At 42.1% G+C, this 16,787-nt stretch overlaps 2 protein-coding genes across 2 annotated transcripts in view; both read left to right on the plus strand.

The window, feature by feature from the left end:
- NMNAT2 (nicotinamide nucleotide adenylyltransferase 2) overlaps positions 1-13,052 on the plus strand; it is a 101,380-nt gene extending 88,328 nt beyond the window's left edge. Inside the window, exons 9-11 of the mRNA XM_083359096.1 lie at positions 1,971-2,072; positions 8,175-8,242; positions 12,404-13,052. Coding sequence (XP_083215222.1) covers positions 1,971-2,072; positions 8,175-8,242; positions 12,404-12,506 — 273 coding nt within the window. The 3' untranslated portion in view covers positions 12,507-13,052. The remainder of the gene's footprint in view (positions 1-1,970; positions 2,073-8,174; positions 8,243-12,403) is intronic.
- The window catches only part of NCF2 (neutrophil cytosolic factor 2), a 518,710-nt gene that overhangs the window by 225,169 nt on the left and 276,754 nt on the right, over positions 1-16,787 (plus strand). The gene's annotated exons all lie outside the window — the stretch shown is intronic.

The following is a 16,787-nucleotide window of genomic DNA, read 5'->3' on the forward strand; positions in this document are numbered from 1 at the left end:
CTTAATTCCAACTTTTCATTCATCTAGCCCTGCCTTTCTCACGATGTGCTCTGCATATAAGTTAAATTGGCAGGGCGACAGTACAGCCTTGCCAGACTCCTTTCCCAATTTTGAACTAATCAGTTGTTCCATGTCCAGTTCTCATGTTGCTTCTTAACCCGTATATAGGTTTCTCAAGAGACAAGTAAGATGGTCTGGTATGCCCGTCTCTTTAAGAACTTGCCACAGTTTGTTATGATCCACACAATCAAAGGCTTTAGCATAGTCAATAAAGCAGAAGTAGATGTTTTTCTGGAACTCTCTAGCTTTCTCTATGATCCAGCGTATATTGGCAATTTGATCTCTAGTTCCTCTGCCTCTTCGGAATCCTGCCTGTACTTCTGGTAGTTCTCGATCCACATACTGCTGGAGTCTAGCTTGTAGGATTTTAAGCATAACTTTACTAGCATGTGAAATGAGAGCAATGGTGTGATAGTTTGAACATTTTTTGGCATTGCCTTTCTTTGGAATTGGAATGTAAACTGACCTTTTCCAATCCTGTGGCCACTGTTGAGTTTTCTAAATTTGCTGGCAAATTGAGTGTACCACTTTTACTGCATCATCTTTTAAGATTTTGAATATCTCATCTGGAATACTGTCACCTCCACTAGCTTTGTTGTTGCCTAAGGCCCATTTCACTTCACATTCTAGGATGTCAGTGACCACCCTATCATGATTATCTGGGACGTTAAGCTCGTTCTTGTATAGTTCTTCTGTGTAGTTTTGCCACCTTGTTAATCTCTTCTGCCTCTGTTAGGTCCCTGCAATTTTGGTCCTTTATCATGCCCATTTTTGCATGAAATGTTCCCTTTATCTCTCCAATTTTCTTTAAGAGATCTCTGGTCCTCCCTGTTCTATTGTTTTCTTCTATTTCTTTGCACTGTTCATTTAAGAAGGCATTCTTATCTCTTCTAGCTATTCTCTGGAATTCTGCATTCAATTGGGCGTATCTTTCTTTTTCTCCCTTGCCTTTTGCTTCCCTCCTTTCCTCAGATATTTGCAAAGCTTCCTCAGACAGCCACTTTGCTTTCTTGCTTTTCTTTTTCTTTGGGATGGTTTTAGTTGCTACCTCTTGTACAATGCTGTGAACCTCCGTCCATAGTTCTTCAGGCACTCTGTCTATCAGATCTGATTCCTTAAATCTATTTGTCACATCTACTGCATATTCATCAGGGATATGATTTAGTAAATTTCGTACCTGAGTGGCCTAGTGCTTTCCCGTGCTTTCTTCAATTTAAGCCTAAATTTTGCAGTGAGAAGCTCATGATCTGTGCCACAGTCAGTTCTTGGTCTTGTTTTTACTGACTGTATAGAGCTTCTCCATCTTTGGCTACAGAGCACATAGTCAATCTGATTTCTGTGTTGACCATCTGGTGATGTCCATGTGTACAGCCATCTCTTGGGTTGTTGGAAAAGAGTGTTTGCTATGATCATCCTATTCTCTTGACAAAATTCTATCAGCCTGTGTCCTGCTTCATTTTGTACTCCAAGGCCAAACCTGCCTGTTATTCCGGTTATCTTTTGGCTTCCTATTTTAACATTCCAATCCCCCATGATGATAAGGACATCATTTTTTGGTGTTAGGTTGGACAATCATTTGTCTGAAATGGTATAGGATTTCCTGCCTAAACGGGCTAGGACTAGAAGACTTCCAAGATCCCTTCCAGCTCTGTTATTCTTTTATTGATTTCCTTGCAAGTATCTATAGTTCACAATATTCAGCCAGAACTGTGTGCTATGCTTTTGAAAACTATGTGGAAGCCTTTGAGAGACTGAAAAAAACAGATTAGCAAGAAAATGGATTCAAATATAACGAAATGCATACAATACATCTTCACTGGTAGCCAATAACCACAAAATTGATTCAGATTTAGGAAAAACTTTCTGTAAATATGTGCTTTCATAAAAGATATTCATTCTAATTTAAACAGATGGAGGTGATTGTGGGGGACTTTGGTATTGTTGTTGTCCCACGAGATGGTGCTGATACCGAAAAAATCATGAACCACTCCTCTATACTTCGCAAGTATAAAGTAAGTTTTGTTGTTTTGTTGTTCTAAAACTGCAGTGATAAATGGACTCTAGGCTGGGACTCAATCCTGCTTTCTTGAACCTCACTGGTTGCATGTGTGTCAGCTCTCCCAGGTAAACCAGATAGGAAGCATGACTGGATGAGCTAATTCTACTTTGTTGTATTTATATTTATATTTATATTTATTTGATTTATATACCGCCCTTCTCCCGAAGGACTCAGGGCAGTGTACAGGGCAATAAAATACCAAAAATACAATACAAAATTAAAACAATTGTGCCCAAATATAATAAATTAGTTAAAATCAGTAATTAAAACCCAAAACCCATCACCCATCAGACCAGGCCAGCTTGTTCAAACAAGTGAGTTTTTAGATCACGTCGGAAGGAGCGAAGGTCGGGAGCCATCCGGAGCTCAACCGGTAGACGATTCCAAAGATCTGGCGCGCCCACAGAGAATGCCCTCCCTCTGGGGGCCATCAGTCGACATTCTCTGACTGGTGGCACCCTGAGGAGGCCCTCTCTGTGGGAGAGCACTGGGCGAAGGGAAGTTGATGCCGGCCACAGGTGCTCCCTTAGGTACTCTGGACCCATGCCATGTAAGGCTTTATAGGTCATCACCAGCACCTTGAATCTCACCCGGAAGACAACTGGAAGCCAATGCAGCTCACAAAGCAGAGGTGTAACATGGGAGTATCGGGAGACCCCCAACACAACTCGTGTGGCTGCATTTTGCACCAGTTGAAGCCTCTGAGTGGTCGTCAAGGGCAGCCCCATGTAGACAGCATTGCAGTAGTCTAACCGAGAGGTCATGAGCGCATGAGTGACTGTACGCAAGGCATCCCGGTCCAGATAGGGCCACAACTGGTGCACCAGGTGAACCTGGGCGAAGGCCCCCCTAGTTACAGTTACTATATGATCTTCTAAGGAAAGCTGTGGATCTAGGAGGACACCCAAGTTGCGAGCCCTATCTACGGGGGGTAATAACTCACCCCCCATAGTAAGAGATGGAACAATCTGAGTGGCACACACAGCCACTCAGTCTTGTCAGGGTTGAGTCGAAGCCTGTTCCTCCCCATCCAGACCCGGACCACCTCCAGGCAACGGGGCATCATGTCGAGGGCATCACTGGGGTGGTTGGGGTCGAAATAAAAAGCTGGGTATCATCAGCGTACTGATGATAACCAACTCCAAAGCCACGAATGATCTCACCCAGAGGCTTCATATAGATGTTGAACAGGAGAGGCGAGAGGACCGACCCCTGAGGGATTCCACAAATGAGAGGCCTCGAGGTCGACCTCTGCCCCCCTGCCAACACCGACTGCAAACGTCCCAGGAGGTAGGAGGAGAACCACTGAAGAACAGTGCCTCCCACTCCCAACCCCCTGAGACGCTGCAGCAAGATACCATGGTCGATGGTATCAAAAGCCGCTGAGAGGTCTAATAGGACTAGGACAGAGGAACAACCCTTGTCCCGAGCCCGCCAGAGATCATTCACCAGAGCGACCAATGCTGTCTCCGTGCTGTGCCCAGATTGGTACGGGTCCAGATAGTCAGATTCCTCCAGGATCAAAGGGAGCTGATGTGCCACCACGCTCTCAACAACCTTCACGAGAAAGCAAAGGTTGGAGACCGGACGGAAGTTATTTAATACAGCTGGATCCAAGGCAGGCTTCTTAAGGAGGGGTCTCACCACCGCCTCCTTCAAGGCGGCGGGAAAACTACACTCACTCAAGGAAGCAGTTATCACTGCCTGGAGCCAGCCTCGTGTTCCATCTCGAGCCGCATAAACCAGCCAGGAGGGGCACGGGTCCAATAAACACATGGTGGAGCTCAGCTTCCCCATGATCCTGTCCACATCTTCAGGAGTCACAGGATCGAACTCCTCCCAGATAACATCAAGACCGCCCATGTCCTGATCGTCAGACTCTGCTCAGTCGGAGTCCAGACCGGTCCGAATCCGAGCGATTTTGTCTGACAGATGTTGGCTAAATTTCTCAGCACAACCCTGCAAGGGCTCTTCCCTCACCTCCTGATTAAGGAGGGAGCGGGTCACCCTAAACATGGCGGCCGGGCGGTTATCTGCGGACGCGATGAGAGTAGCTAAGTAGTTAGACCTCGCCATCCTCATCGCCGCGAGATAAGACCTTGTAAAGGACCTTAGTCGCGATCAGTCGGATTCAGACCGGCTGGATCTCCAACAGCTCTCTAGGCCCCGTCTCCGACGCTTCATCTCCCGGAGCTCCACGGAGAACCATGGAGCCCACTGGGATCTGCACCAGGTCAGGGGCCGCAAGGGTACAACTCGGTCAAGTGCCACCATGGCAGCCTTTTCCCAGGCTTCCACTAAGGCATCGGCCGAGCTGTGAGCAAAGGAGGCAGGTGGGGACCCAAGCACTGCCTGGAACCTCTCAGGGTCCATTAAGCGCCTGGGACGGAACCATCTTGTTGGTTCAACAACCCCACGACGGGGAGTGGCAAAATGGAAGACCAGCCGCAGGAGATGATGATCGGTCCATGACAGGGGCATAACAATTGTAAAGCTACATTAAGATAATCTTGCAAGTCTGAAGGTACAAACTTCCGCCATTCTTAACTGCCTGAACAATTATGGCAGGTCCTTCTCAAATTTCTTCCTCTGAGCATTAATCCATTGGGGGTTCCTGTCTCTCTTGTCTAATTGTTTCGTAGGCAGCTTCTCTCCCCTTAGTACCCCAAGATCATCCACACATTCCATTACAATACAGTTGTCCATTTCAGGTTTGTCTACATAGTGGGGAGGAACTCTACTGGAATTCTGTCTTCTAGGTTTCTGAGGAAGTTGCAGCCAGGACAGTAGAAGAGCTTTGCCTGGAAATCGTGTCAAGTGCCAGGGAAAGCAAGAGATGCAGGCAGTTCAAATGAGTATAAAGATTTATGGCAAGCTTAAGCTCCCTATAAGAATCTGGCCAACTGACCATTAAGCAAAATATGGGGAAGGTAAAGAGAGGCATTCAAAGTGGCCTGGACTTAGATCTCTTGCGGACATGAAGGGACTTGTGACTTATGATGTGTTTGACTCCTCCCTCAGACTCATCTCCTACAAACAGTCAAGGATATGAATAGCCTTCTTGTCCAGTAATGGTATGTGGAAATGATCTTGGGAGACAGAAAGAACGGCCACAGACCATCCTTTCCCATAAAAGAGATTTTAGTCTACAGAAGAAGGAAGCTGCAGGGGAAACATTTCTAGTTTTCTGGAGAGTAAAAGGAGAGGAAGGAAGAAATAGTCTTGCAAGATTCCAAAACCTCACAACAAAATTAGCACTCATAACTGTGCTTCCTTTCTGGATTACCTTGAAGGGCTAACATGTCCTAAGCAGGCTCAGGATAAAGTCTTTAAGTGTTTTAGTCTCTTAAACTTGGATTTTCACCTGCATAAATATGTTTTTAACCCCTTCTTTAAAATGCAAGGATTCTGGCAAAAGTGAGCAAATGCCACATTATTTTGAGCATAGGCCTTTTTTTCAGAAAAAATTGATGGCTTCGCTATATATGAAAGGCAAGCAAAAGAATAGGAATAACCTACTGTAGAGTCTGACTGAGACGTGGATTCCCCTAATTTTTGGGTTGTGTATCCAAATCTTAATCTGAGCTATTTAGAGAATTTTTTTTGAATATAATTAGTTTTGTTTTGCTTTTCCTTTTTTCTCTTTTTTAAAAAATAAATCTTTATTTACATTTCATGTTAAAAACACACCATACACCAACAAAGACAAAAAAAACATTTACAATATACAGAAAATGAAGAAATCAAAAAATTGAAAACTATTTCAAAAATTTCAAATTATATCTACTTCTAAACTGACAATTATATTCCACTCATTAAATCTCTTATAACTATCCAACTCCAAAGCTTATTCATTAACAAAAACTATATCACTTCATTTTTGACCAACCTCCAAGCCACCCTCATTTCTTTAATCTTTTATCCATCCAAATATACTATTTATTCCATGATAGAAATGCTGGTGTCTCTTCTTTACCCTTCAACGTCTTGGTCAATATGTCTGCTTCTGCACAATCAAGTATTCTCCTAATTATGGCTTCATCCGGCGGGGTATGATTTGCCTTCCAAAATTGAGCATACCCCATCTTCGCCGCCATTAAGATATGTAAAACTAAATACCATATCCCCCTCTTAATATTTCCAGGTCTGAAGCCAAGCAGATATGTCCCTGGTTTAAGATCAACTAAACACCCTGTAATTTTCTCTATCTATTTTTGAATCCTCATCCAATATCTAACCATTTCTGGACATGTCCACCGTAAGTGATAATATGTGCCAATCCCTTTACCACACTTCCAACAATCGGCCGACAGTCCAGGGAACATTTTGGAAAGTCTAGCCAGAGGGAGATGCCATCTATAAAGCATTTTGTATATGTTCTTCTTATATGATGTGGAAACCACCAGCCTCATATTAATCCACCAAATCTCTTCCCATTTCTCAAGTGGAAGTGCATAACCAAAATTCTTCCCCCAGGCAATCATCGCGTCTTTTACCACCTCCCCCCCTACTACCCAAGTTAGCAACAATTTATAGCAGATATCATCCCTTTCTCCGGACCCAGCAGAATCTTATCTAATTCCTGCAGATTCAAATAAATACCCCTTCCTTCCTTATCCTTCTTATACCTTGACTGAATCTGCAGGTAGGCCCACCACTCCAGTTGAAACCCTTGCTGAGCCAGTTCTTGTCACATTTTGAGTTCTCCCCCACTATCTAAAAGTTCTTTGTAAGTTGGTCTTCTTCCATTCTTGAGTAGGGTCGAATGGGTCAAGGCTTCCAAGGTTGATAACCAACATGGAATTTGCACATAGTACTTGGCCCTTATCTTATCCCAATTCCGAATCAGTATATCCCTTATGTAATGATGAGTAAACTGTTTGCTTGGAGGAGTACCTTCCCACCAAAGAGCAGCATGCCATCCCTGCAAAAAATCGAATCCTTCCAAACTCAACAATCGATTATTCCTTAAACTTATCCATTCCTTGCCCCAAACTAAAAGGGCAGCCTGATAGTAAAGTTCCCACTTCGGCAGGCCAAGGCCCCCTCTTTCCTTAACTTCTTGCATCATTTTTTTTCCAATCCTGGGCCGTTTCCCCTGCCATACGAATCTAGAAACTACCCCCTCTAACTCTTTTAAAAATTTCATCGAAAGTTTAACCGGTGCTGTCTGGAAAAGAAAATTCCATTTTGGCAAAATATAAGATTTCACCGTGGCTACCCTTCCTAATAATGACAACTGTATCCTACCCCATTTTCCCAAGTCCATTTTTGTTTGTATCAGTAATTTAGAATAATTATCCTCCCTAATACTTGAACATCTTCCCATCAACCAAATTCCTAAATATTTCACCTTCTTCACAATTTTAAACCCTGTAATGTCCTCTAACATCTGTTTACTTCTATTCGAAAGATTTTTCGTTAATATATTTGTCTTATCTTTATTTACTTGTAGACCGGCCACATTTCCAAATTCCTCAATCCTTTTTAGTAATTCCGTGCTGGATTCCAGAGGGTTTTCCAAAACAAAGACCATATCATCTGCAAATGCCTGCAGTTTATAAATTTGGTCTCTTATCTGAAGCCCGGTAATCTCCTCATCTTTCCTTATTATTCTCAATAGGGGTTCTAAGGTTAACATAAATAAAAGTGGGGAGAGACTTTTCCTTTTTTCCTATTCTGCCAGATAGCTGAATACCACACTTTCAGAGATTTACAATTCATTGATTTTTTTGAAAAAAAAACACACAACTTCATTAAAAACAATAAGAGTACAATAAATACTAGGTTAGTTTAAAATAATTTGCAGTGAAAGATAACATCTAAATAAAAATATTCAACTCTTCCGCTCAAAATAACAATTCAATACAACCACTATCCTTTTTTTAAAGATAGAGCTCAGAAACAATGGGGGAGGGGATGGCATTCTAAGGTAAGGATGCCATAACTGAAAAGCCCCTTCTATTGAGTTTACAAATCTTAAATGCTAATATCCTGCTTCAATGAGCATGTGGAAAGATACATGCTTATATCCCTGGCAATGTTTCCTCCACAGAACAATATCCTGATTGTGAAGGATGATGTGAATCACCCCATGGCTATTGTCAGTTCCACTAAAAGCAGGTAAGTGAGGGGAAGGTGACTTACTGGGGAGGGAACAAAATAGCAGCAAGATAATTGTTAAGAAATTTCCAAACTGGTTTGGTTGGAGAGGCAGCCATCTAGTCAAGGACACAGTATTTGATAATGTAGGTAGTTCTCAACTTACAGCCATTTGTTTAGTGACAAATAATAATAATAATAATAATAATAATAATAATAATAATAATAATAATAATAATAATAATAATAATAATAATAATAATAATAATAATTTGGAAGGGACCTTGGAGGTCATCTAGTCCAACCCCCTGCTAAGGCAGGAAACCCTATACCATATCAGACAAATGGCTGTCCAGTCTCTTCTTAAAAACTTCCAGTGTTGGAGCATTCACCACTTCTGGAGGCAGGTTGTTCCACTGATTAATTGTTCTAACTGTCAGGAAATTTCTCCTTAGTTCTAGGTTGCTTCTCTCCTTGACTAGTTTCCATCCATTGCTTCTTGTCCTGCTCTCAGGTGCTCTGGAGAACAGCCTGGCTCCCTCTTCTTTGTGGCAGCCCCTGAGATATTGGAACACTGCTATCATGTCACCCCTCACCCTTCTCTTCATTAAACTACACATACCCAATTCCAGCAACCGTTCCCTATATGTTTTAGCCTCCAGTCCCCGAATCATTTTTGTTGCTCTTCTCTGTACTCTTTCTAGAGTCTCGAAATCTTTTTTACATCGTGGTGACCAAAACTGGATGCAGTATTCCAGGTGTGGCCTTACCAAGGCATTGTAAAGTGGTATTAGTACTTCACGTGATCTTGATTCTATCCCTCTGTTAATGCAGCCTAGCACTGTGTTGGCTTTTTGGCAGCTGCAGCACACTGCTGGCTCATATTTAAGTGATTGTCCACTAGGACTTCAAGATCCCTCTCACAGTTACTACTATCGAGCAAGGTACCACCTATACTATACCTGTGCATTTGATTTTTCCTGCCTAAATGCAGAACCTTACTTTTTTCACAATTGAATTTCATTTTGTTAGATAGTGCTCAGTGTTCGAGTCTGTCCAGATCCTTCTGTATCTTAAGCCTATCTTCTGGAGTATTGGCTATTCCTGCCAGCTTGGTGTCATCTGCAAATTTGATGAGTTCCCCATCTATCCCCTCATCCAAATCATTGATGAAGAGGTTGAAGAGCACTGGGCCCAGAACAGAGCCCTGGGGCACCCCACTACACACTTCCTTCCATGTAGATGCAGTTCCATTGAGGACCACACGCTGAGTACAGCCTGTCAGCCAGCTACGAATCCATCTGGTGGTGATGCTATCTAACCCACATTTTTCTATCTTATCAAGTAGTAGGTTGTGATCTACTTTATCAAATGCCTTACTGAAATCCAAGTAAATTATATCTACAGCATTCCTCTGGTCCACTAGTTTTGTCACTTGTTCAAAGAATGCAATAAGGTTTGTCTGGCACGATCTGTTTTTGACAAACCCATGTTGGCTTTTAGTGATAACTTTGTTCGCATCAAGGTGTTCGCTGATTTGTTGTTTGATTATCTTTTCCAGAATCTTCCCAGGTATTGAGGTCAGGCTGATAGGTCTGTAGTTTCCTGGATCTATTTTTTTCCCTTTTTTGAAGATGGGAACTACATCAGCTCTCTTCCAGTCCTCTGGTAATTTCCCAGTGCTCCAGGATCTTTGAAAAATATAGTTCAGTGGTTCTGAGATCACGTCTGCCAGTTCCTTGAGAACTTTGGGGTGTAATCCATCTGGTCCTGGTGATTTGAACTCGTCTAGGCTGGACAGGTGCTCACGTACCATTTTCTTTCCTATCTTAACTTGCATTTCTATTCTGTTTTTTATGGCACTGGTTTTGGTAGGTTGGACTGTTTTTTCCCTTTGTGTAAAGACAGATGCAAAAAATGAGTTAAATAGTTCTGCTTTCTCCCTGTTGCTTGTCACTTTGTTGCCACTTTCCCCCACTAATGGACCAATCATTTCCTTAACTTTTTTCTTGTTTCTTATATGTTGAAAGAAGCTTTTTTTGTTATTTTTGACTTTGGTTGCAAGCCTTAGTTCATTTTAAGCCTTAGCTTCCCTCACTTCACCTTTGCAGGCACGGGCTGTTTGCTGATATTCTGCCTTAGTTATGTGCCCCTCTTTCCACTTCTTATACTTGTCCTTTTTATCTTTCAGTTTATCAGAGAGTTCTTTATGCAGCCATGCTGGTTTCTTTTGAAAGCTGTTATTTTTCTTCTTTGTTGGTATTGTGCTAGACTGGGCCTTTATTATCTCACTTTTCAAAATTTCCCAAGCTTCTTGAGTTGTTTTCCCCTTTAGGATTCTCATCCATGGAATTCTTCCCAAGGTCTCTCTAAGTTTATTGAAATTAGCTCTTTTGAAGTCCAAGATTCTAGTTTGGCTGTATTCTATTGCTTGTGCTTCCATATTGTTGAATTCCAATATTGCATGATCACTTCCCCCCACATTTAACAACTGTCACAACATCCCTATGACCATGTGATCAAAATTCGAACACTTGGCAGCTGGCATGTATTTATGACAATTGCACTGTCCAGAGGTCATGTAATCGCCATTTGCAACCTTCCCAACTGGCTTCCGACAAGCAGAGTCCATGGGGGAAGCCAGATTTGCTTATTGACTGCATGATTCCTTTAACAAGTGCAGTGATTCGGTTAACCACTGTGACAAAGAAGTTCATAAAGTTGGCTGCGACTCACTTAACACCTTCCTTGCTTAGCCATGGAAATTTGGCCCCAATTGTAGTCATAAGTCGAAGATTACCTTTATTTTATTTTTTTTATTTATTTTAATTCCATTTATATCCTGCCCTTCTCCGAAGACTCAGGGCGGCTTACAAGCTTAGCAGTAGCCTTCATTCTATGTTATATGCCTGCTTATTAGGGCTTTCACACACACCCCAAGCGGCATTATTACAATGTCAGCTTATTGCCCCCAACAATCTGGGTCCTCATTTTACCTACCTCAGAAGGATGGAAGGCTGAGTCAACCTTGAGCCTGGTGGGATGCGAACCTGCACTAATTGCAGGCAGCTGGTGTTACTTAAGGAGGCATTAGCCCACTGCTCCACCAAGGCTCAGATAGACCTTTTTTTATTCCTCTATTATGTCAGATTCTGAAGTGGCCAACTGTTTCCTGTGTATACAGAATAAAATACAGGCACATGAACAGATAAGAAAATTTAGGAGGTAACCTAGAAATCCTGCCTGCTTATTAGAGCTACAGAGTTGTTTCCTCCAGTCCTTCACCTTTTTTGACTGTTGTGGAAACCCTAAATGTGGCGGGAAGTTTGTTATACAAAATAATGCCAGAGTTCTGATTATTGTTTTAAGGGCACTGTAGAGTTGAAAAGAAATAAATTGTGGAACCTGCAGCTGAGTTCATCCAGAATTTTAAAACTTTGTCATTTCGACTGGCAAAGGAGAGAACTTTTAATTAGTTTTAACTTGCTTATATTTCACTAAGACATCTACCCACATTTGTTGCATAAAGAGCAGGCAATTTAAATTCTCCCTGGGCTACTGTCTTCGGTTGGCATGAGGTTTGGGTTGGAAAAAAATTATATCCTGGATTCCATTTGCTACATTAATGGCTCTTTGCATAGATTATTTCTTAATTAGGTTAAGCAAAAATGTCTCTCCCTCCCCCCCCAATGAGATATGTCACAAGGGTTAGGAAATACACTAGGATAGGGGTGGATCACTTGTAGCTCTAGATATACATGCAGCCTGATTCTCCTTTTTGGCAGGCCTTGGAGCATCTTCTGGCCATAATTACTAGAAGCTATGACACAATTTGTGGTGGGAAACTGATGAAAAGTGTACAGGAACTGACAGACTTGTCACAGATGATGCTCACTCTGCCCACATGTGTCATCTAGCCACCTCTCTTTGTAGTCCTCAATTCCCTTCTCCCAACAACGTTAAGTGAAGCTCTTTGCCATCAGTGAGCAATTCTCATTACTAGGACCATTTTTTGCCTCTGCTCTCCAATGGGTCTCTTGGAAAAGGGCCAGACAGCAAATTATGTAGGGGTTATGCAGGAAAAACCAAAGAAAGCTAGCCTGGACAATATGCCTGTCTGGTTTTAAAGTAACTTGATTCATGCTTTTCTCTTCCTTCTTCTTTCTTGCCCATCCCTCACAGATTGGCCCTTCAGCATGGTGACGGGCACGTGGTGGATTACCTGAGTCAGCCAGTCATTGATTACATCCTCAAGAGCCAGCTGTACCTGAATGCCTCCGGTTAAAGCTCTTGCTGGCATTGTGGCAAAGCTGCCATGTGGCGCCACCTTCCTATGATTGTTCATCACTGTTCTCTTTCTCACTCTTGTTTCTTTTTCAATGCCTCTTGCGTGCATCTGCCTGTTCCACTCAGTTCATTTTTTCCCCCAGCCCTGGGAATTGCTGCCTACAGCTAACAGCCAAGTACATATGCCATCAACCCTTCTTGCCTTGCAGTTAGGAGGGAAAAGAGTAAAGGATATCAGGCACTATTACTTAAAAGGGGGAAGATTTGGATTGCCCTTCATAGCATGCAACAAGGGAAACAACATTATCTACCTTTCCAGCATGGTTTGGGAAGCAGGATGATGGCTCTTCTGTTTCCCTTCCTCTCTTCCCCTGTTGGCTAAATAAATCTCAGTGGGGCTTTTTATTTTTACTGCTTCTCATTTGCTTTCTCTACCCCCCCCCAACCTAAATTGGCTTTTTTATATAATTGCCATCTTTATGGTGACAATGAGATGGCAAGCTTATAAAAAACTAAACGCCCACCAGATATTTTAGGACATTAATAGAAGAATTTAGCAGTGAACACAAGAGAAAGCAGAAAAATAGAACTGCCCATCCATAATGCTTTTCTGCAATGAGAACCTTTTTTTAAAGGTTATTGGAGAAAAGGTGTAAAAAGCTCAGAAAGCAAGTTTGCTTCCTATTTAGCATCCCTCCCTCCCTTCCCCCCATTGTAAATAGATATCTGTTTCAGAAGGAGAGGATGACATGGTTTTATTTTGGTTGTGATTGTACTCTCACATCTTTTTTAAAAGGAGCGTTTCTTAAAAGTGGGGTAAGAACCACAGAATACAGGTCTCTTGAATGATAGTGATGTGGCCCTCAATTATCTGTCCCTGGATTTTCATGTTCTTCAGAAACCCATCTGGAGTTTAACTACTTTTCATGGTGTACTGTGGCTGATTTTATAATTGTAGGCTGTTTCAGTTCATTATTGTCAAGGAAGTACATGTATATTTCTTGTAGGCAACAACTGTACATAGTCCTACAGCCTGGCAGCTTGTTTTCCATGGATTTTCTTTCCCTTGATGGAAAGAAGCTGCTGCTCAAGTTTATGCTGTAAAATAGACACTTTATCCTCCATGCGGAAAACAAACCCTCTCTGAAACACAACAACAATTACAAAAAAGCTGCATAATAGCTGGAGTAGATTAAATGGTCCACCAATGTGACTGTTTAGTATCATGTGGATGTTATGAATACTGAGAGGGGCTAGGATCATTGGAGAATATCAGTGGTGGCAAATGGAAGCTTCACAATTAGGAAAACAGCTTGAGTTTTCCACACTATTGGCAGTGTAGCACAGACCAGGAGGATCAGTTCAGCTATTGGGGGAGGGGGGGAAACCTTAGTGATCCTTTTTATGAAAAAAAATACTAACCTGTTTATTTTGTGCTGTGTGCTTATCATTAAAATGAGTTTGCCTGTTTTAGACTGCAAAGTTAGAAGTATTTAATTAGGAAGGACAGAACTGGTAAAAAAAAAAGTCAGCCAGAAAGATGGGGATTTTTTTTAAAAAAAAAAAACAAAGTTGAAGTGTTACCGTGTTTTAATACTCTTCTATTTATGTCATTTATCTCTTTTTTAAAAAAAACCTATAGCCAGGGATGCACTTTAGTACTAATTAAAATATTGATGGGAAAAAATGGGTTTCTAAATTAATGTCCATTGTGACAATTAATGTCAGTGCCTGCATCTAAACTGTACAATCAGAATTTACATCTGTGGATATTATGCTATTCTTTTATTCTCACAAATGTTGTCTTTTATAAAGTAAGAAGGCGACAGAAGTAGCTCTGGGAGAAAAATACCAGATGGTTGGTAAATGTCATGTGGATTTCCCTGTGAAATGTGAGCAAACAAGACATGACAATATCCTGCTGAATTCCTTGGGTGCACAATCTCAGATGTGAAGTGTTGCATAAGAACCAGCCATTCAAATAAGCACTTAGAAACCAGACAGAATAGCTGAGTACAGAGATGTCTTGATGAGGCTCATCCTCGTCATTTACTGTAGTATCCAAAGCACTGAGTACCCTGGGCACTCACTGCTACCATAGGCAGATATACAAGAAATGGTGTCTTTGATAAGAATTTTTCTACTCAGAGAAGGCTTAGATAGCCTACATTACTAGATAAATCGCCCTCCTGCTGTCCTGTGATACATGTCAGCTACAACTTCTAAAGCACTTTCTCATTCACTTGCCTCCATTGCAGCCACTTCCTGCTGCTATCCAATCTTGGTCTTAATGCCAAGCTGCCCACCAACCACATAGTCATCGCTGTGTGTGAGCATGTGTGATTCTCTTTCTGTGTGTGGTTGTATGTGTGTGTGAGAGAGAGAGACTGTAAGCCTAGCCTTCCCAAAAAGGCGTAAAGGACAATTTTGGTTGGACACAAACGAGTAGGACATGACAAGGAAATAACAGGATGATCTCTCCGTTTCTCTGAACAAAAAAGATAGATTATTGGGGCCGCTTTCCAATTTTCATCCAGTTTAGGACAGCATGCCTTAGAAACGTAGCATTGTGATACAGATTATGTATACAAAGTCTTACTGCAGTTCTCTTTGCCTTCATATTCTCAGTTATGCTTATGATTGTGGGGGAGAGGGGAGCAGGTGTAGCATCCATTTGGAGCAATGTTTTCCAACCTTAGCTACTTTAGAGGTGTGGACTTCAACTCCCAGAATTCCCCAGCCAGCAGCCAGGCTTCCAGGAGCTGAAGTCTATACTTAAAGTTATCAAGGTTGAGAAACACTGATTTGGAGCATGCAAGTGGAATTGCTTTGGTAAAAGTTGGAGTTTGACTGTCAGACTGATTTGCCTTGACACAAAATATGGATTTTAGCTGCACAGGGAAGGAAGAAAATTCTTTGTCGTTACTGAACCTGCCCTTTTAAACTAAACTTTGCTTTAAAACTAAACTTTGCTTAAAAAAATGTTAAAAGGAAAAAAGATTTGAAAATGTCAGTTTTACACTGATGTAATATGCTGGAGTTTGATCATTATTGCTAAAATGGTCGTGATCACAAAGACAATGTTGAAATTGGAAAAATGTTTAAAAGGATGTAAGAAATAAAATTATGCTAATTACATTTTTTGGATTTTCGTGTTGCTTTTATATTAGGAAATTTGGGGCATATATTCTGTTATGTACTGAGCTTTTGGGGGCTTAATCACATGTGCTGCTGGAGAACTAACGGTTCTCCAGCAACCCAGACAGGACGTCTCCAGTCCTGGCAGCAGTTAACATGGCGGGAATAATGGGTTCAATCTGATTGGTTGTTCAGAGCATGTGGACTACATATATTGTGCAACGTTACCCAAAAGCCCCAGTACAGTTCAGTCTGACTAACAAAAAAGCTATGCTTCTTCTGTACTCATCTGCCTGGCATCTTTCCTGCTCTTCAGTACCCACAACACAACAGTGGCGACAAAGGTGGGATCCTGCTTCACCTTAAAGAGCTGAATTCACGAGGGGTCGGCTTTACATGCTGGTGGAAAGAGGCATCTTCCCCCCCCTTCCTCGGCTGGCTAGCAAAACTATGCTAGTGGCCATTCGCTCAGAAGTACCCGTCTGAGCTCAAGAAGCAGGATCAGAAATGCAGGAATCTAGTCAAGATGCCAAAGATCGGCAAATTAAGGGAGTTTGACATTTGCCACCCAGAAGAATGACCGTCGTATCTCTCTCAAGTCGAGAATTACTTAAGGGCAAACCAGATCGCTGAAGATGGGCTCAAAGCTGCAACGCTGCTATGTGTCTGTGGGCCAGCAACATTTGACCTCGCAGAAAACCTGTTTGCCCCCATGCCAATCGAAGCAGTATCCTATGCCGACCTCAAACAAAAACTTAATGGACATTTTAAGCCAAAAATGTCAGAAATGGCATGGAGATTCAAACAGCTGGGCGTACAAGAACACAGAAATCAACAAAAAGAAAACACAAGGCAGTTCTCTTCCCTAGATATATGGGGTGCGGAGGCAACCATTCCCGCGCAAACTGCAGATTCCATATGGCCACGTGCAGGGCCTGTGGTAGGACCGGACACATTGCAGTCATATGCCGGGCTTGCCAGAGAGACGGACAACCCAAACATCAGTCGGGGGAACCGACAAGGAGAGGTACTGGGGACCAGGGTCCAACCAGTGTGGGTTTTTTCAAAAGCCGGAGAACTATTTGCCGCACAGGGGCTCGTCGTCCCCTTAAATCTAAACTTAAGCTCTCAATTGAACTGC

This window comes from Vipera ursinii, assembly GCF_947247035.1.
Source record: "Vipera ursinii genome assembly, chromosome: 3".
In the NCBI taxonomy this organism is placed as follows: Eukaryota; Metazoa; Chordata; class Lepidosauria; order Squamata; family Viperidae; genus Vipera; species Vipera ursinii.